This window comes from Hermetia illucens, chromosome 6, assembly GCF_905115235.1.
Source record: "Hermetia illucens chromosome 6, iHerIll2.2.curated.20191125, whole genome shotgun sequence".
Taxonomy (NCBI): domain Eukaryota; kingdom Metazoa; phylum Arthropoda; class Insecta; order Diptera; family Stratiomyidae; genus Hermetia; species Hermetia illucens.
Window position 1 is genome coordinate 46,836,126 of NC_051854.1, and position 19,278 is coordinate 46,855,403.

The 19,278-nt window shown below is 44.2% G+C and overlaps 3 protein-coding genes across 4 annotated transcripts; 1 reads left to right on the forward strand and 2 right to left on the reverse strand.

Moving 5' to 3' along the window:
• Positions 1-361: 361 nt before the first annotated feature.
• Positions 362-6,070, reverse strand: LOC119659366 (MYG1 protein). Its single transcript, XM_038067422.1, has 2 exons — positions 5,526-6,070; positions 362-1,174 (listed from the first exon to the last, which is right to left on the reverse strand). Exons 1-2 carry the CDS (start codon positions 5,948-5,950, stop codon positions 430-432), a joined length of 1,170 nt encoding a protein of 389 aa, XP_037923350.1. The 5' UTR covers positions 5,951-6,070; the 3' UTR covers positions 362-429.
• A 20-nt stretch (positions 6,071-6,090) lies between these two features.
• On the reverse strand, positions 6,091-6,768 carry LOC119659368 (28S ribosomal protein S18a, mitochondrial). The gene is made up of 2 exons (XM_038067423.1): positions 6,580-6,768; positions 6,091-6,525 (listed from the first exon to the last, which is right to left on the reverse strand). Exons 1-2 carry the CDS (start codon positions 6,677-6,679, stop codon positions 6,146-6,148), a joined length of 480 nt encoding a protein of 159 aa, XP_037923351.1. The 5' UTR covers positions 6,680-6,768; the 3' UTR covers positions 6,091-6,145.
• LOC119659365 (tRNA pseudouridine synthase A) lies at positions 6,752-8,470 on the forward strand. 2 transcript variants are annotated; one of them, XM_038067421.1, is made up of 4 exons: positions 6,752-6,899; positions 6,962-7,402; positions 7,464-7,737; positions 7,804-8,470. In XM_038067421.1, the coding sequence occupies exons 2-4, from the start codon at positions 7,000-7,002 to the stop codon at positions 8,372-8,374; spliced, it is 1,248 nt and encodes a 415-aa protein (XP_037923349.1). In that variant the 5' UTR covers positions 6,752-6,899; positions 6,962-6,999; the 3' UTR covers positions 8,375-8,470. The 2 variants fall into 2 exon arrangements, with proteins under 2 accessions (XP_037923349.1, XP_037923348.1); XM_038067420.1 differs by having other exon boundaries at positions 6,766-6,903.
• The last annotated feature ends 10,808 nt before the right edge of the window (positions 8,471-19,278 follow it).

Sequence of the window (19,278 nt, forward strand, 5' to 3'; positions counted from 1 at the left end):
ACGGAATAATCGTTACTTTCTCTGGAGTAATTATGTTCATTTGCGATATTAATTCCTATGAAAATTCGTCACAGCTCATCTTTATAAATTAATTAAATTATAGATAAGTGATTACCACTGAAGTGAAATTATATCACCACGTCATAGTAGCCAATCATCCTAAGACCTAGAGCAGACCGCTTCCAGAAAAGCTGCAAACCGTTTGAAAGAACTCAGCTCATGAACAATACTAGGTTGCCCATCCTTAGCCGGTAATCGCGTTGCTTACCTTTGATTAAATACTACAGAATAAAACTATTATATGTTTGACTTTCCTCGCTTGCCCGACCATTTTAATCGAAATGAATGATATAAATACTTGTTTCTGAAGTAGATTACTTTTTATTGAAGAATTCACCGTCTTTGACACTGCTTTTTACAATCGCCACATCAATCAACATAATCTCCACTCAAGCTTTTCACAGCCATTTGATACACGCCCTCTCGCGATGCAGCACCACCAATAAAACCCGTTACATGACAAAAGTTTGCATCTTCAACACCTGATGCCTTTCTTAATTCCTCAGCACGTATTCCACGCCAGTCCTTATGCAAAAATTTTCTACAAATAAAACTATCTGGTTTGATCGGAACACACATAACCCGCCAATCATTTGGTTTAACGTCTTTAAACAGGACATATTTCGTCTGACCCAAGATTTCACGCTCCTGTTCTAAATCGAATAAATGCTCCTTCCATGGGCAGCCACTAGACAGCTCCATAATTGATAAACTTTCATGAATTTCTTTCGCATTATTCAAAGCATCGGATACAATATCGCGAGCTGGGAGCCATACGGTCGCGTAATGTAAGATTTTGTCCACCAACTCTGCGCCTACGTACGATTTGGCCTTTTCGAATTGCTCATTCTCCTTAAGTGTGCCATCATGATTCCATGGTGGATTGAAGTAGCCAACTCTTGCGCTGATGCCAGTTGTAATTTTGTATTTTGGTTCGCCGTCGCATATTGGAACACCATTGTCGATGGCATCTATTTCTTCAATGAAGTTCTCATAGATTTTTCGATATATACTGTGGAGAGATTTTGGGGGGAGCTCGATTTTCCGAGATTTTAGGATATTCTTGATGGCTTCTTCACCGAAGAAAGTGTAAACTAGACCAGCTGAACTTAATCTGAAAAATGAATAAACTTTAGTTTTTAATATAAATCCAAACGTAAATTTCAAAAAATAAAGAAAAATTGTTCCTTAAATGATGATTTTTCCTCTATGAATATAGTGGAATGGAATTATTCAATTCTGGCAGACCTGACAAGGGGAAGGGGTGTAGAACAGGGGGCTGATGCCTTTTTTGGGGGGCCTGAAATGGAAATTTGAATGAAAAAAATGGAGAATGGGTTTGTGGGTAGATTTCAGTTCAGCATTCAAAATGGAATATCAATTAAACAATTCGAATTTCGACGCAGGTGTTGAGGCGTGGGGTCAATTTATGATTACCTCAAAAGTTTCTCGTCACCCCCTGCCGTCGGTTCTTCAATTCCTCGTCTGTTGAAAACACTTTCTCCAACCATATGCACCTTCAAGGATGTGAACAGATAGCAATCTAAAGACGCCAGACCAGGGAATGTATCAAAACGTCCCATTTAAACGAGTTCAAGAGATCCTTCGTGGTGTTGGTCGTGTGAGGTGTGGGAGCATTCTCGTGCAGCAGGCAGACTCCCTTTGTTAGCGTGCCCCTCCTTTTATTCTGAATCGTCCTGATCATTCTTTTGTAGATATTTACAGTGTCTTGCCTAGGTAATCGCCTCCCCCTAAGCCAATGATATTCAATCAAAATTATGTTTTTTGGGCCCCAAAACGGAGATACCATGATTTTTTGGCTGCTATTGTGCACTTAAGTTCGTATAAGGACTTCAGTTGGGAGCAGTGTACACAGGAACAAGAAAAAGAATCACGTGCATAAATCAAGAAGTTGTGTTTGATGAAGACGACGTGTTGCAAGGTGAGCATAAAATTAACTTTGAGGACATTCAAGTGATTGGTGCCACCTTCTCATATTATCACCATTTATATAATAAAGCGAATGAAATTTGAAACAGAAACAAGGATGCAGTCTTAACGGGCTAATTACACTTTTTAAAATGATATTCGGGGAGTCCACAAACCAGAATAAATATCAGAACGAAATCTTCATCGCTAACCACAGTGGTATGTTGAACGGAGGAGAGGGTAGAAATAGTTCACGACTTCCACCACCACCCTAATTGACCGTAAGCAAAGAAAGAGAAGACTATGGCAAATTCCGCGTCGCCTTTGAGAATATCTCCCGATGTCTTCGACGATGTCAGTTAAAAATACCACTCGGCACGAAAGTTGCTGCTCAACAACTTGAATCTTGAATTTAATTGAACTAAATTGAATTAAATCTGTCTTATGCATCACATTCAAAATTATTCCTCAGATAATAGACTTCAATATTCTGTTCAAGGTGGCCAAAGGTTAATATAGGTCCCAAGACGAAACGTGAATTGGTACCCACGACGGAGCATAAAACCTGGGAAACGCCTGTTGAACCAACACCAACAGGTCTACTACCAAACTCTATCTCCATCTCCACGTGGTGACGGCTGGGAGCTCTTTCTTAACGAAAAGCTGCAGACGGAGAAGGATGAAGGCGAGTCTCGCGCGCCGAAAAACGGGACAAATTGTACCAACTGGTCCTCCAGGTTGGGGGTTGGGTAGGGCTGACAAACCTACATGGAAAGCAACTTGTTACGAAGCCACAACAGGAGCCTTGGACTAGACGGATTATACAACGACGAACCCGGCAACGACAACGGATTAACGATTTGCGCATTTTCTCATGGAAGGTGCGCTCCCTGTACAGAAATGAAGCTGCTGAGCAGCTAGCCGATACCCTGTCCCAATATAGGGCTGATGTAACAGCGTTACAGGAGATGCGTTGGACAGGGATCGATTCCATGGAGAAGAGCCGCTACACCATATATTATAGTGGCCATCCAGTAAACCATGTGCCCGGAGTAGGTTTCTTAGTGTGCAGAAAGCGGTCCAAAACCTACGTGGCCCTCTCCAGACGGAACCACTTTGAACCATATGACCACGTGTTGATCGAACGCCACCACCTCTCAGCCTTGATGAATATCAGAACATATAGAGGGACCAATATAGACTCGGATCACTATGTCGCTGGCATGGTGCTCCGAGCTCGAATAACAACACCACCCAGAATTCCCTCTGACAATCAGGTGAGAGTTAACACTGAAGCCATCCACAACACAGCCCTCCACAACACTTATAAGAGGGAAATGGATGCCGCAATAACCGCAGTCAACAGTGATCCTAGAGATGAAGCATCAACAAATGATCTTCACAATTATCTGAAGAACACTATCATAAATACGGCCACAAAAATACTTGGCCCCAGCCGCAAAAAGAGTCAGAACGGCTGGTTTGACGATGAATATAAGCTAGCTATGGAACGGAAGAATGCTGCATTCCGCGGGTACGCGCGGAGTCTTATCACGAACTCCGGCTAGCGTTGAAGCGACTTCACAGAAGGAAAAAGGAAGCCTGGGAGAATCAACAGGTCTGTGAACTCGAAAAGTACAGGGAGCAAACGCACCAGGCGCGCAAGTTTTACCAACAAGTCAGCAGGATGAAGCCTTACACACCTCGATACTCACCCTGCCGAGACAAAGAGGGAAATCTGATTTTCGACAGAATGGGCATATTGGAGCGATGGGTTGAGTAGTTCTATGAGCTACTGAACAACCAAAACATTGGCGAGTTGGAGGTCCCGCCAACTGAAGACGACGGACAAATACTGCCACCCCCTAGCATAGAAAAAACAGTCCGTGCAATTCACCGACTTACAAATCATAAGTCGCCAGGCATCGATAGAATTACAGCCGAATTGGTGAAATATGGAGGCGACCAATTACACCAAGTGGTCCATCAACTTGTGCTCAAGGTGTGGGACAGCGATCCAATGCCTGACGATTGGCAAAAAGGCATTATCTGTCTCATAGATAAAAAGAGATATCACACAGTCCAGCAATTATAGAGGTATCACGTTGCTGAGTACCATCTATAAGATATTCTCCGCTATCTTGCTAGGCCGAATAGCCCCAAACGCCCAGAACATCATTGGCCCATACCAAAGAGGCTTCACTCCAGGCAAATCAGCAACAGATCAGATTTTCTCTCTAAGACACGCGATGGAAAAAATGTTGGAATATAGCCATCAGTTGCACCATCTATTCATCGACTTTAAAGCATCCTATGACAGCATAGCCAGGGTGAAACTATATACGGCCATGAGAGAATTCGGTATCCCGACGAAATTGATAAGACTGACTAGGCTGACCCTGACCAATGTGCGATGCCAGATAAAAGCACCAGCATCACTTTCCTCTTTAACCTGGCCCTGGAGAAAGTGATCTATGATGCTGAGGTAAATGCGAGGGGTACGAACCTCTTTAAGTTCACTCAATTACTGACCTATGCTGACGATATCGACATCGTGAGAAGAACCACCCGAGACGTACAAACTGCCTTCATCCAGATCGAGCAGGCGGCGCGAGGTCTTGGGCTGCACATCAATGAAGGTAAGACAAAATATATGGTGGCAAGGTCAGCACCAAAAACCAACCGACCAGCAACATCAATACAACTTTGAGACCGTTGATAACTTCTCCTATCTAGGATCGAAAATCACAACCGCGCACGGTTGCTGTCATCCAACAGAGCCTATTTCAGCTTTTACAAAAACTGCTCCGCTCGAAACGTCTCACCATAGGGCCAAAGCCTTTACTGTAAAAGACTATGATCTTGCCAGTTCTCATGTATTCCTCGGAGACTTGGGTTCTTAGCAAGAAAAATTTCGAACTCTTGGCCACGTTCGATAGAAGAATCCTCCGAAGAATTTTTGGCCCCGTACATGAGGATGGACGATTCCCTAACCTACATAACGACGAAATCTATGAACGATACCATGACCGTCAAGTTGTGGATAAAATGCGGCTCAATAGGTTACGGTGGCGGGTTACTTAATGCGTATGGATGAGGGTGATCCAGCCCGGAAAGTCTATAAGGGCAATATCTATGGTAGAAAAAGAAGACGAGGCAGACCCCGCCTGAGATGGAGCGATAGCGTAGGTCAAGACGCCAGATAGCTCTTAGGGATATCGAATTGGTGGACCTCGGCGCAAAATCGGGATGTCTAGAGTTCCTTATTAAGGCAGGCCTAGACCGGATACCGTCTGTTGCGCCGTTGATGATGATTTTTTACAGAAAACCAAACAACAGTTCGAAAGGATCGAGCAATTAAGAGGAGGTCCAATTGGGAAGTTTGATTCTATTATTACAATGGAGACAACGCACAAGAGCAAACAGAAGTTCGCTGGCAGATAGGTGGATTTGGTGCATTAATGATAAAGATGTTCCCTCAGTGAAGATCTTTAACTAAGTTGTTGATTTTAATTAACGTTTGAGAGGACACTCACCGGATATTGTATTTATTACCCAATTCTGGTCGCAAGCTGCTGAGGGTCTCTTGAAACGACTTCTGATGATGGTCGAACCGCTTCCGTTCCGGATCGAAAACATCTCCAACATCCACGACAATATCACAACCATTCAAAGTGTCAATATCACGTGTACGAATGATTTCAGCATCTTTATACTGGTCCAATTGTTGCAGCATGAAACAAGCGAGCGCTTCATCGCAATGGAAATTGCCGCTGTGAGTACCGATTTTCTGAACGCCTGTTTTCATTTTTTTCGCTTCAGTGCTCATAGCCACCTTAATCAAAATATTATTTGCCACACTTCCACCACAAGTTATCTCAGGAAACACACGGCATGCAGTTTTGTTTAATACGTCGGCGAACTTCCTTGCCGCCAATAAACACCTTGGGCTGTGGAGCATATTGACCACTCAAATGTCATGCTTTCGGGGTGCCAGATGAGTATGAATGATCCGAGCTCACCACGAAAGGTAACCAGAGCCCAGCAGAATCAACTGGCCATATATTGCCGACCTCGTCCTTATTTCTATAAAACTGTACCTTTGTCTTCAATTAGTTACTTTATTCAATAAAACTGTTTACATTAAATGTTTGGCCTAACAATTCTTACACTTAATGGTATTCTCATCGAAATATTTGTTGAACTTCTTCCACTCCCGTCGCTTCTTTGGGTCCTTCTTGCTGTTCTCTGGGGTTAGATTTGGCATGAGGCCAGCTTTCTGTGCCATAGAGACCATTGTCCCTATTCGCTTCTGTTGTCTTTTGCAAAGGCCCGTGATCCGGCGAGGGAGCATGCAGCCATCAGACCGGACGAACTGACTGAGTACGAGGACGTCGGTGTGCTTGATATTCAATCCTAGTGTGCACTCTGGACAAAAATTCGGTTGACAAACATCTTTCATTAATTTTGCAGACCTTGGAGATTCCATGGAGACTGCTTTGATGACGATCGCGTTATTCTCCTGTCCAACTTGAACTGGGGGGAATGGAGCAAAGTTATTCGGTGATTATGCATGAAGAAATGACTTACTTTCCTTAATGTTGCACGAAGGTGTCGTAGAAAGGCTTCGTACTATTCCGGGCCGCACAAAAGGCAATATTTGTCTCTGAATGTTTCGAATTAAGGACATTTTCGCTTGGTTCTGCGCCGCCTGACTTCAGAGGAGATTGACAACCGGTTTGACAGTGACAGACAATCTCTTTTGACACTCGACTTCACGTGCAGCATGGCAGTGCGCTACTGATTGTTTACATCGGTCTTTCTTAGAGCACTTTCCTGATTTTGACTATTAAAACGGCCCCTCCGTGCGAGAAATGCTAATTCTGCGTAAGGCGCTTCAAACTATCAAGGCAGGTAAATCCTAACATAAGTAATTTTTCTATTTAATTCAGAACAAACACGTTCCCTCTAGACACCTCGATTCGACACATAGGAAGCTTTAGCGCGGCAATGGCTGAAGCTCTAGCAAAACATGAAGCCGAACAAAAGGCATTTCAGGCGAAAAAGCAGCCATATAAGCCACGCTACAACGGCCGAGTAAAGAAAAGACAATGGGAACAAAGTTCCGAAACAGAAGAAGGCGCGAGCAAGCGACCGGCCAACTTCGATCCGGCTGACCGCGTGAAACGACGTAAATATGCAATGCTCCTTGGCTACAGTGGGGCAAACTACTTCGGAATGCAACGGAATCCCGGCATGAAGACAATTGAGGAGGATGTATTTAAAGCAATGTTCGAAAACAAACTCGTCACTGAAGAAATGTTCAACCAGGCGCAGTTGATTCAATTCCAACGAGCTGCTCGCACTGATAAAGGAGTCTCCGCTGCCCGACAAGTTTGCTCTTTAAAATTCCGTAAGTAGTAGGTTTTCCATATCAAGGAAACACCCATGTAAAAGTAATGTCCTAATTCTAGCTGACGAGTTTGATTTGAAGGCCCTAAATGCAAGTCTTCCGGACGAAATTCGGATTTTTAGTATTGTCCGCGTGACGAAAGGATTCAATTCGAAAGATCAATGCAATTCTCGGACCTATACATACACCTTGCCGACGATCTCCTTTGCTGAGCACCAGGAAAAGGAAGTCCAAATGGAAAGTTATAGAGCACCGAAAGAGAGAATCGACCGTCTCAATGAAATTTTAAAGCAGTTCGAAGGCACGAAGAACTTCCACAATTTTACAAGTCGAAAGTAAATTTGCTTAGGTTTTACATAACTGCAATCCCCAACTGAACATATCCACACTTTTCATTGCAGAGATTTCATTGATCCATCGTCCAAACGCTACATCATGTCCTTTGCATGTTGCGAACCATTTCTCAGCCCCGATAATATTGAATTCGCCACAATCACAATCCAAGGACAAAGCTTTATGTTACATCAAATCCGTAAAATGGTTGGTTTATCTCTGGCCGTCCTTCGTGGCCATACAACCGAAGAAACGATAAAACGTTCATTCACAGAAGAACGTCTTGACATACCAATGGCTCCGGGTCTAGGGCTGGTACTTGACCGAATTCATTACGATCGATATAATGAACGTTACGGACAAGATGGTGTGCACGCACCATTGACGTGGGAGAAAGAGGAACCTGAAATTCAAGAGTTTATTAATAAATATATTTTTCCAACTATTTATAATATTGAAATGAAGGAGAAACCAATGGTGGCGTGGCTTGAGACGTTAGGATTTCATTCATATGATGTGAGGACAGATCAACAAGTGGATGAGGCGGAGGAAATCCGTGAGATTAAGGCTTCGGAATGCTCAACGGAGACGGCTGAAGTGCAAAATGACACTGAGACATCTAACTTGCAGACAGTTTAGCTGTAAATTGAACAAGTTTTGTAATGTGGGTGAGAGTAAATGTACGGCTAGCGAATGCATTGTAACGAATAAAGCTCATTGTTTTATAAAATGGAATCAATTTCAATTTTCTCTGATCTTTTACGTACGAATCAATATAAACAGCATCTAAACTTTCCTCTTGAAACAGTTGAGTGTAAGGAAAAGACTTACAACAGTTTAAATGCTCGTTTCGATCAATCTCCGTTTGGCCGCTCTGATGAGTTCAATTAGCACTGTGGTGCTGTAGGGAGGAAAAGGGGAGCAGGGTCCAATCGGCTCAATGCCGGTCCGTAGCGTATACAAAAGATTACAGCTCCCCAGAGATCTCTTTGAGGTTCTCGAGGAATTATTTACCTGGTATCCGCAGTCTGGCAATCGCAAAGGGAGTGGCTGTGATTATCTCCCCTCCTCTATGCAACTTCAGCAAGATATGGGTATGTGCAACTCTTCTTCTGCGCTGTGTGAAAGCGTTAGCCGAAACTATTGACAACAGTTCATAGCAAACATGCAGACTAGGGTTATAATTTTTTTTTGAAATTCAAATGCCTGAGGTGGCATACGATGAACTTTTGTATAAAACTTAAAATTGAATTTTTGTTGAGGATCCAGGGAGTCCTGTATTGAAGTGAAATCCGTCGTATGTTGAAACCTACTAAGTCCTTAGGACCCCCTGCATCCTCAACAAAAATTCACTTCGGCCTAGTTTAGGTCTGAATATGACGGATTTCATTCCAATATAATTCGTACGACGAGCCGACCTCGCGTGTGAATGGGACAAAGGCTGAAGAAAAAGAAGAAGATAATTCGTACTCATGTTGTATTTACGATTATATATAAAATGGAGCGATTACCACCTGTCGCCGCGTTCGGTCACGCTGCTGCCAGGGCAGAGGTAAAGCAGCGTGTGAAGAGTTGGTTCTGCCCTGGACGAAACCGTCAGTCAAACTTTTGCTTTTTTTTACTAAAAATTGATTTGAATTTTGTAAAGGTATGAAACATGTCCGGATAGCTGAGTGGTTAGAGCGCAAGGCTGTCGTACGGAAGGTCGCGGTTCAAATCTCACTGGTGGCAGTGGAATTTGTATCGTGATTTGACGTCGGACACCAGTCGACTCAGCTGTGAATGAGTACCTGAGTCAAATTAGGGTAATAATCTCGGACGAGTGCAATGCTGACCACATTGCCTCCTAGTGTACCGTTGCGGTCTTGAATGAAGTGCTCTAACACACTTCAAGGCCCTGATCCAACATGGATTGTTGCGCCAACGATTATTATTATTATTATGAAACAAATTCCCGTGTTAATAACATGGCATGCTGGTCCCAAGCTCAGGTAAAGGAGGAGGGTTTGAGACAACGTACTTTGTACTATCCTCAGTAAAATAAAATGCTAAGGTCAGGAAAAAAGATAAATAAAGTATAGTTGGAGTTATATCACTATGCGAAATCCTATCTGATCTTTTTTAGTCACAGGTACCGCGACAGGCCGACCAAAAAAATGCATCCAATGTCGTTACAAACAACATGATCGGATCGAGTAATAAGCCTCGGAAAAATACTAGGGCGTCCAACTCAGTCGAAATGGGCAAGGGTTCTTGACGCATGAACGGCTTCAGGACGTAAGCTAGTTCGAGCAGAACAAATATATGTCTGCACGCTAAATATTGGCACCCTAACTGAGAAGACCGACGAATTTACAAGAGTCCTTCGGAAAAGACATATTGTTATCAGCGCTCTGCAAGAAACCCGATGGTTTGGTGACAAAAGCTGTGACATTGAACGCGAATGCGGTAAAAATTGCTATAAATTTCTCTATTTTGGTAGCCCACACACTCAATATGGTGTTGACATTGCCATCTCAGAGGGTTTCCATTATCCCATTAAAGAAGTCGAACGATTTGATGATCGGCCGATGAAGCTCACCATTATATCAGCTGATCGCACTATTCACTTTTTCACCGCGTACGCACCACAGACAGGTCGACCTGATCCCGAGAAAGATGCCTTTTGGCCACTTCTCGATGCAAAGACTTGCAACGTGCAACTGCTGATGACTATACCGTCATTGCCGGCGACCTTAATGCGGGTCATGTGGGTGAAAAGGTAGAAGATAACAAATGCCATGGGGGAAAGGGATTTGGAGCGAGCAATGAGGGTGGCGGGCGTATAATCGATTTTGCGAAAACCCATGACCTTGTACTTATGAATACATGGTTCATTAAACGATTGTCTCATCTTCCCACATTTTATAGTGGGAATAGTAAAACGCAAATCGAATATATACTCATAAAACGCCGACATTTTACCACCGTCACTGATTGCAAAGCCGTTCCTATGAAACCATTGCATTTCAATATGAACCGTTGATTGCCGACCTGCAAATCAAGCCACCTATAAAACAACATGAGGAATGCACTGCCGGCCGCACATTAAATGGTGGCGATTTCATGAGAAGACGGAAGAAATGATCTCACTTACGCGATTACCAACCATTAATAATAATAATCGTTGGCGCAACAGCCCAATTGGATCAGGGCCTTGAAGTGTGTTAGAGCATTTCATTCAAGCCCCTAACGGTACACTACAGGATTATAGTACCCTATAGTACAAGTCTTGTAAAGTAAGAGTTTTGACCGTATAGTGAGACGTTTCGAGCGAAACAGTTTTTGTTAACTGAAATAGGCTCGGTTGGCAACCAACAACCGTGTGCGGATTTCATCATCATAGCTGTTATCGGTTGTGATTTTCGACCATAGAAAGGTAGATTGTTGTCTCCTATCGTTATTGTTTTCGTTTGACCAGTGCGATTCAATGTTGCTTGTTCTTTGGTTTTTGGTGCTGATGTTGCCACCATGTATTATACTTCGTCTGGCCTCCATTAATGTGCAGCCTGAGATCTCGCCCCCGTTGCCGCCTGCTCGATCTGAATGAAGGTAGACTGTACATATCGGGTTGTTCTTCCCATAATGTCAATATCGTCAGCGCAGGCCAGTAATTGGGTGGACTTAACGAGGATGGTGCGTCTCGCATTTACGTCTGCATCGCGAATCACTTTTTCCAGGACCAAGTTGAAGAGGACGCGTGATAGGGCATCTCCTTGCCTTAGACCATTGTAGATATGGAATGGTCTCGAAAGTGATCCTGCTGTTTTTATCTGGCCTCGCACATTGGTGAGGGTCAGTATAGTCAGTCTTATCAATTTCGGCGGGATACTGAATTCTCTCATGGCGGCTTTAAAGTCGATGAAGAGATGGTGCAACTGATGTCCATATTCCAACAGTTTTTCCATCGCTTGCCGCAGAGAAAAAAAATCTGATCTGTTGCTGATTTGCCTGGAGAAAAGCCTCTTTGGTATGGGCTAATAATGGTCTGGGTGTATGGGGCTATCCGGCCTAGCAAGATAGCGGAGAATATCTTATAGATGGTACTCAGCAACGTGATACCTCTATAATTGCTGCACTGCGTGATATCCCCCGTGATAACGCCTCTTTGCCAGTCGTCAGGCATTGATTCGCTGCCCCAAACCTTGAGCATCAGTTGATGCACCACTTGGTGTAGTTGGTCGCCTCCATATTTAATCAATTCGGCTGTAATTCCATCGGCTCCTGGCGACTTACGGTTTTTAAGCCGACAGACTGTGTCTTCCATGCTTGGTGGTGCTAGCATTTTTCCGTCATCTTCAGTTGCCGGGACCTCCTACTCGCCCATATTTTGGTTGTTGAGCAGCTCATTAAAATACTCAACCCATCGCTTCAATACATCCGTTTTGTCGGAAATCAGATTTGCCTCTTTATCTCGGCAGGATGAGCATCGGGGTGTATAAGGCTTCAAACTGCTAACTTCTTGGCAACCTTGCGTGCCTGTTGCGATTGCTTTCTGTACTTTTCGAGTTCACAGACCTGTTGTTGAAGTCTCCAAGTATGATTTTGATATCATACTTGAGACAGACTTCGAGGGTCCGCTCAACTGCCTCGTAGAAGGTATCCTTTTCAGACTCTGCAGTCTCCTCTGTAGGGGCGTGAACGTTTATGAGGCTTACATTTCGAAATTTGCCTTGAATAGCCTTTCGCTTATATTTTCAAAACCGATAACAGCAGGTTTAATTTTTTGGCTGACTAAGAAACCCATTCCAAGCACATAGTTTACTGGATGGAGGCTATAATATATGGTGTAGTGGCTCTTCCCACAGAAAAGTGGTCCCTGTCCGGCGCATCTCTTGTAATGCTGTTACATCAGCCCTATATTGGGACAGGTTATCGGCTAGACGCTACACAGCATTCGGTCTGTACAGGAAGCGCACGTTCCATGAGAAAATGTGCAAATCGTTATTCAGTTGTCGTTGTCGGCTTCGTCGTTGTGTTATCCATCCAGTCCGAGGCTCTTGTTGTGGCTTCGTAACTTCGGTTTTCCGTGTAGGGTTGTCAGCTCTACCCAACCCCCAACCTGGAGGACCAGTTGATACGATTTGTCCCATTGTTGGGCGCGGAAGACTCGCCTTCATCCTTCTCCATCTGAAGTTTTTCATTAAGAGAGAACTCCAAGCGATCACCACGTGTAGGTGGAGATAGGGTTTGGTAGTAGAACTGTTGGTGTTGGTTCAGCAGGCGTTTCCCAGGTTCTATGCTCCATCGTGGGTAATCCAGGTTTCGCCCAGGGACCTACCTATGCTACCCTTTGACCGCGAATAGAAAATTGTCCTTAAATTACAACCAATGAGGTCGGTATATCTCAATCATATGACGTTTAATATCTGGGAACACAGCTGGATAGTAGGCAAACAGCTGGATGCTACTGCTGTGAGTTTGAAGCTCCGTGAGAGAAATGAGAAAAAACTGAGGTAGTGATGAATTTCAAAAGATACTAAATATGGTACCTTTGGTAACAAAAAGTCAGCACTGCATACAGTGCTACTCACCTTTAATATTTAGAAATCTTGTCTTACTCCATTCATAGAAACATTTTAGTTATCTGTCCTAGGGCACCCAATCTTCCCCTGCACTATTTTCAAGCGAAATTAAACCTTTATGTACCCATTATATGTTTCGAATCCTATTAAATTAATATTGACAATTCTGGTGCGTATTCTGTGACGTAATTTCATCAGATTCACTTGTGCGTCTTTTGACTCTTGACGAAAACAAAAATCATAGGAAAACCCTCCACTAAACGATCCCTCATGACCATTTCCATTCGCCAAATTCACACTGAAATCTCTTAACACAAATCTCTGTAGGTGTCCAGTTTCAAATAGTCACTTTCCGTACCATTTCGCATTGATGTAATGTTTATTTCTCCATTTAACGTCTCCGGAGTCCAAATTATTTATTTTTTAGCGTTTTGTGCATACTCGGACCTCAGACTATTTTTAGTGCAGTTTCGACTTTTAATACTTTAAGGTGTCTGGGCTTAGCTTCTGGAAGAGGTTGTAGTTGTGCTCGAATATTTTGTTTAATCCGGGAAAAGTGGTTTCTTTGTTTATGATTTGATAATTAGCAACAAATGGAGACTCGATTTCGTTCCAACCGAATAGCAACGGGTAAAAACCTTCCGCAACCACCAAAAATGTAAGCCAAAAAGTATCTTCGTCTGAATATGAATGTATCCCTCTGCGTCAAAAGTGCGCAAACTAAGAGTGCCCAATGCTCCTCTTGAGAGTGAACGAAATAAATTAATATCTATGAATAATTTAAAACTCCTAAACAATTTTTCCTTAGAATATGAACAAATTTTCCTCTTCGGTACTGATAAACGATTGTTCCCAATAATTGAAGCTCAGTGAATCAGAATTTCAAATAAATATTTGCTTGAAGCAAATAACGAACTCCGCGTAAAGTCTGCTACGCGTGATCTATTGGGAAATCTAAATAGCAAATTTTTAACAATAATAAATGCAAATACGAAATCTGTAAATGGAGATTGGATTATTTGTTGACTTTATAACTTTGAAATTGGGTTGGGATTAGCAGTACTAACTGCTAATAGGGGCGACAAACCCTCCATATGATTTAAAATATTTGAATAACATATGTAAGTTATAATTGGTATAATATTTAAGATAAATGTTTGAGTAGTTGTAGCCTATCATCATTGCTACAAAAAGATGTTTTCCTGTTAGCGCTTTTCATGCATTTACGAGGTCTAGCAATTCGATATCCCTAAAAGCTCTGCGGCGTCCTAGCCTACGCCATGGCTTCATCTGGGGCAGGGTCTGCCACATCTTCTTTTTCTACCATAGATATTTCCCTTCTAAACTTTCCGGGCTGGTGACCTGCCCAGCGCAACCTATTGAGCCAAATTTTTGACTACGAGACAGTCGTCGACAGTTCCTCGTTAATATAGACTACAGAACCATCCATTTCTTCAGTAGGGGATTCTTTGGAGGATTCTTCTCTCCAAGGCGAATAAGAGTCTTTTTACCAGGAGCCCAAGTCTCCGGGGAACACATGAACATTGGTAAAACCCTATCGTAAGATATTTCAAGCGGGATAGTTTTTGTAAGCTGAAAAAGGCTCTGTTTATTACCAACAACCGTGCGCGGATAGCAGAAATTACATTTTTATTGTTCTCAGTTGACCTAACATTTGATGTTGTTTCTTTCGTTTTTGGTACTGTTGTTGCCAACATCTATCCCATTTTGAAAATATAAAAACAATAAACTAAATTATCTAAATGCTTACAACCATCTCCCAGCTGTTTCGTGATGAAACATTCGATAGCGGAATCGTTGAAATTTGCAGCAGCTTCTGCTTCCCAGACCAAGGTAATGGTAGGGTAGGTAGGTAGGTATCAGTGGTCGCTCCGTGGAGCCCAATTAGCGCTGTGGTGCGCCGTTTTGATGCCACAAACTCCTAAGACCGTGACTGTTGTTATATGAGCAGGGAGGCGCAGTATAGCCGGCTCCAATCTTCAGAGTCAGCTCGTCGCATTCACGAAGAAAAGCAGCTCTCCCACCCTGCAGCTAGAAATCTCTCTGAGGTCCCCAAAGAATGGTTTACCCAGTGTTCGCAGCCTGACTCTAGCTAGAGCTGGGCAATCGCAGAGAAAGTGCATGAGGGTTTCAGCCACCAGCGGAACACCGACTGTATTCACCGAAGGGCTGCCAAGAGCAGAGCTTCGCCTGGCCAATCCGTCAGCCCGCTCATTCCCCTCTATGTTCCTATGCCCGGAAACCCAGAGGAGGGTAACATTGAGCGTGCCGCCCAGACGGTTCAGCGCGTTTCTGCACTGCTCCACCAGCCTGGAAGTTGTCGTCGCTGAATACAAGGCCTTGATGGCCGCTTGGCTGTCGGTCAGAATGGCTACGTAAGGCTTGGGGCTCGAATCTCGTTCCAGCCATCGACAGACTTCCAATATCGCCAGTACTTCCGCCTGGAATATACTGGAGAAACCTGGGAGACCATACGTCTTGGATATACTGTGTATACTCAAGGAAACCCCCACGCCGACCCCACAGGCCATCTTTGATCCGTCGGTAAAGAATACTGAGTCATGACCTTGCAACACGCCTTCACTATTCTCATGTAGGAAAATGAGACAATCATTTGATAAAACATCTATTAACAAGTGCAAGATCATGGGTGTACACAAAATCGACTATACGCTGGCCACCCTCATTGCGCACTACAAACTCTTTTCCCCCATGGCACCTGCCATTTTTTTCGCAATGCAAGTTCATCATCATCATCATCAACCCCCGCAACAACCGGTATTCGGTCTAGACCTGCCTTTTAGTTTAATATAGTTTAGTTTACTGGGGGAGCCGTAGCTCCGAGCACTCAGGCCATTGTTAGGCCCATTGTACTATCCCCGTAAATTGCCTATTCAATGACTTCCCGCCTACAATGTTCGCAGGCTTTAGCGAATCTGAGAATATTCTCCAGAGGCAGAGAGTGTGCAGATTCTTCATTGAAGAAAACCTTGCCAAGGTGTCTTCTTCTGAGATCTAAGGATGCCGGGCAGCTACATAAAAAGTGCAGGGTCGTCTCCTCTTCCTCCTCACATTGGCTACACATAGCCGAAACCACTACCCCAATCTTTTCCATATGGTAATTTAAGGAGCAGTGTCCCGTTAAAAGCGCTTCTAGGGTTTTCATTTCCCACTTCTTAAGGGACATCAAAATTGCCGCTCTAGTGGCCCTAGGCTCTTTCACAAGGATTCTCGTTTGCCGACAAGATTCTCCACGCGGTTGCGTGAATCCTTACAATTTCACCCTTCAGAGTAGGCTTGACCGTAGATGGTCGGATTCCAAGAGCTGGTTCTGACCCCACCATTGTGGATCCAGACCCTCGGCGAGCCTCGTCATTACCGGCCATGTTAGAGTGCCACGGCACCCACATCAGGAATGTTTCGTTCAGTTGGTCAAGTTTCAGCAGCACCTGATGACAACTCCACACCAACTGGCTTGATATGTCGTTGCCATTTAGCGCTGATAATGCCGCCCAGCTGTCGGAACAGATTCGAAGTGCGACCCTCCACTTTTGTCGCAGACATTCTTCTGCTGCCAATGAAATGGCATGTATCTCCGCCTGGAATATTGTCGTCATTTTTCCGAGGGGTCGGGCCAGTTTTCTAATCAGATTCTGCGAGAACACTCCTGCGCCCGATCCATCCTCCATGACTGACTCGTCGGTGAAGATTATTAGGTCTGTAATCTGAAAAGACTCACGGCCACTTGCCGACCATTCTTCTCTTTCGGTGATAACGACAGTGTATGTGTTTTCAAAGACGCATCTGGAAACCATATGATTGGTCAGCATCAGGGCTACCGGATATTTTTTCGAGGAATTTCCAGATAGATGCATGACCGTGTGCCTTAATAAGGAACTCCAGACATCCCGGTTTTGCGCCGAGGTCCACCAATTCGATATCCCTAAAAGCTGTCTGGCGTCCTGACCTACGCCATCGCTCCATCTTAGGCAGGGAGTGCCTCGTTTTCTTTTCCTACCGTAGATATTGCCCTTATAGACTTTCCGGGCTGGATCATCCTCATCCATACGGATTAAGTGAGCCGCCCACCGTAACCTATTGAGTCGGATTTTATCCACAACTTGACGGTCACGGTATCGCTCATAGATTTCGTCGTTATGTAGGCTACGGAATCGCTCGATCTGGATGAAGGCAGTTTGTATGTCTCGGGTCATTCTTCCCATGATGTCAATATCGTCGGCATAGGCCAGTGGTTGGGTGGGCTTAAAGAGGATCGTACCTCTTGCATTTACCTCAGCATCACGGATCACTTTCTCCAGGGCCAGGTTAAAGAGGATGCATGATAGGGCACCCCCTTGTCGTAGACCGTTCTTGATGTCGAACGTTCATGAGAGTGATCCTGCTGCTTTTATCTGGCCTCACACATTGGCCAGGGTCAGCCTAGTCAGTCTTATCAATTTCGTCGGGATACCGAATTCTCTCATGGCCGTGTACAGTTTTACCCTGGCTATACTATTATAGGCGGCTTTAAAGTCGATGAAGAGATGGTGCAACTGATGTCCATATTTTTTTTGAGAATTGTGGGGTCCTAAGTTCGGATCAACTTAATGGTGGACCGGACCAAATGGGGACCAACTTACCCCTTGCTTAGGGCTTGCACCCAAACATTACAAAAATGTCAGGCGATGACGGCTTTACGGTTTCTTACCAGGGCAGAGGCAAATCGTCAGCCGCTGCCTCACCTCTGCTCTGGGAGCACCGTGACCGAAGCGGTTCGCAGATGTTGAAAACTCCTTTATATAATTCGCAGAACACGACATGACTACGAATCGTCAGGCATTGATTCGCTGTCCCACACCTTGGGCACAAGTTGATCAACCACTTGGTGTAATTCGTCGCCTCCATATTTAACCAATTCGGCTGTAATTCCATCGGCTCCTGGCGGCTTATGGTTTTTAAGCCGATGAATTGCACCGACCGTTTCTTCTATACTTGGTGGTGGAAGTATTTGTCCGTCGTTTTCAGTTGGCGGGACCTCCAACTCGCCGATGTTCTAGTTGTTCAGTAGTTCATCAAAGTACTCAACCCATCCCTCCAATATGCCTATTCTGTCGGAAATCAGATTTTCCTCTTTGTCTCGGCAGGATGAACATCGAGGTGTGTAAGGCTTCATCCTGCTGACTTGGTGCGGTTGCTCCCTGCACTTTTCGAGTTCACAGAAATGTTGGTTCTCCCAGGCTTCCTTTTTCCGTCTGTGAAGTCGCTTCTCCGCTCGCCGGAGTTCGTGATAACTCTCCGCGCGTGCCCGCGTTCTTTGAGAATGCAGCATTACTCGGTATGCAGCATTCTTCCGTTCCGTTGCTAGGTTACATTCATAGTCAAACTAGCCGTTCCAACTCTTTTTGCGGCTGGGGCCAAGTATGTTTGTAGCCGTATTTATGATAACGTTCTTCAGGTGATTGTGAAGATCATTTGTTGATGGTTCATCTCCAGGATCTTTGTTGACTGCGGTTATTGCGGCTTCCATTTCCCTCTTATGTCGTGGAGTGCTGTGTTGTGGATGTCTTCAGTGTTAACTCTCACCTGATTGTCAAAAGGGATTCTGGTTGGTGTTGTTATTCGAGCTCGGAGCACCATGCAAACGAGATAGTGATCCGAGTCTATATTGGCCCCCCTTATATGTTCTGACATTCAATAAGGCTGGGAGGTGGCGGATTTCGATCAACACGTGGTCAATTTGGTTGAAAAGTGTCCCATCTGGAGAGCCCACGTATGTATGTTTGTGGACCGCTTTCCGCGCAAACCAGTACTTCCAACAACCATTTCGTGCGACACTGCTAATTGAATGATCCGCAGTCCGTTATCATTTGTATTTTGGTGTAAGCTATGGGAGCCAACGTATCGCCTGAATACTAGCTCCTCCCCTACTTGGCTGTTAAAACCCCCAAATATGATTTT

Excerpts from the sequence above, each read along its gene's own strand:
- LOC119659366 (XM_038067422.1), bottom strand. The coding sequence starts at position 5,950 with ATGCTCCACAGCCCAAGGTGTTTATTGGCGGCAAGGAAGTTCGCCGAC. Across the intron at positions 1,175-5,525 it reads GGTAATAAATACAATATCCG|ATTAAGTTCAGCTGGTCTAG; the intron begins GTGAGTGTCCTC and ends TTCATTTTTCAG.
- LOC119659368 (XM_038067423.1), bottom strand. The coding sequence starts at position 6,679 with ATGTCCTTAATTCGAAACATTCAGAGACAAATATTGCCTTTTGTGCGG. Across the intron at positions 6,526-6,579 it reads TTCGTGCAACATTAAGGAAA|TTCAAGTTGGACAGGAGAAT; the intron begins GTAAGTCATTTC and ends CATTCCCCCCAG.
- LOC119659365 (XM_038067420.1), top strand. The coding sequence starts at position 6,864 with ATGCTAATTCTGCGTAAGGCGCTTCAAACTATCAAGGCAG. Across the intron at positions 7,403-7,463 it reads AGTTTGCTCTTTAAAATTCC|CTGACGAGTTTGATTTGAAG; the intron begins GTAAGTAGTAGG and ends TCCTAATTCTAG. Across the intron at positions 7,738-7,803 it reads CACAATTTTACAAGTCGAAA|AGATTTCATTGATCCATCGT; the intron begins GTAAATTTGCTT and ends TTTTCATTGCAG.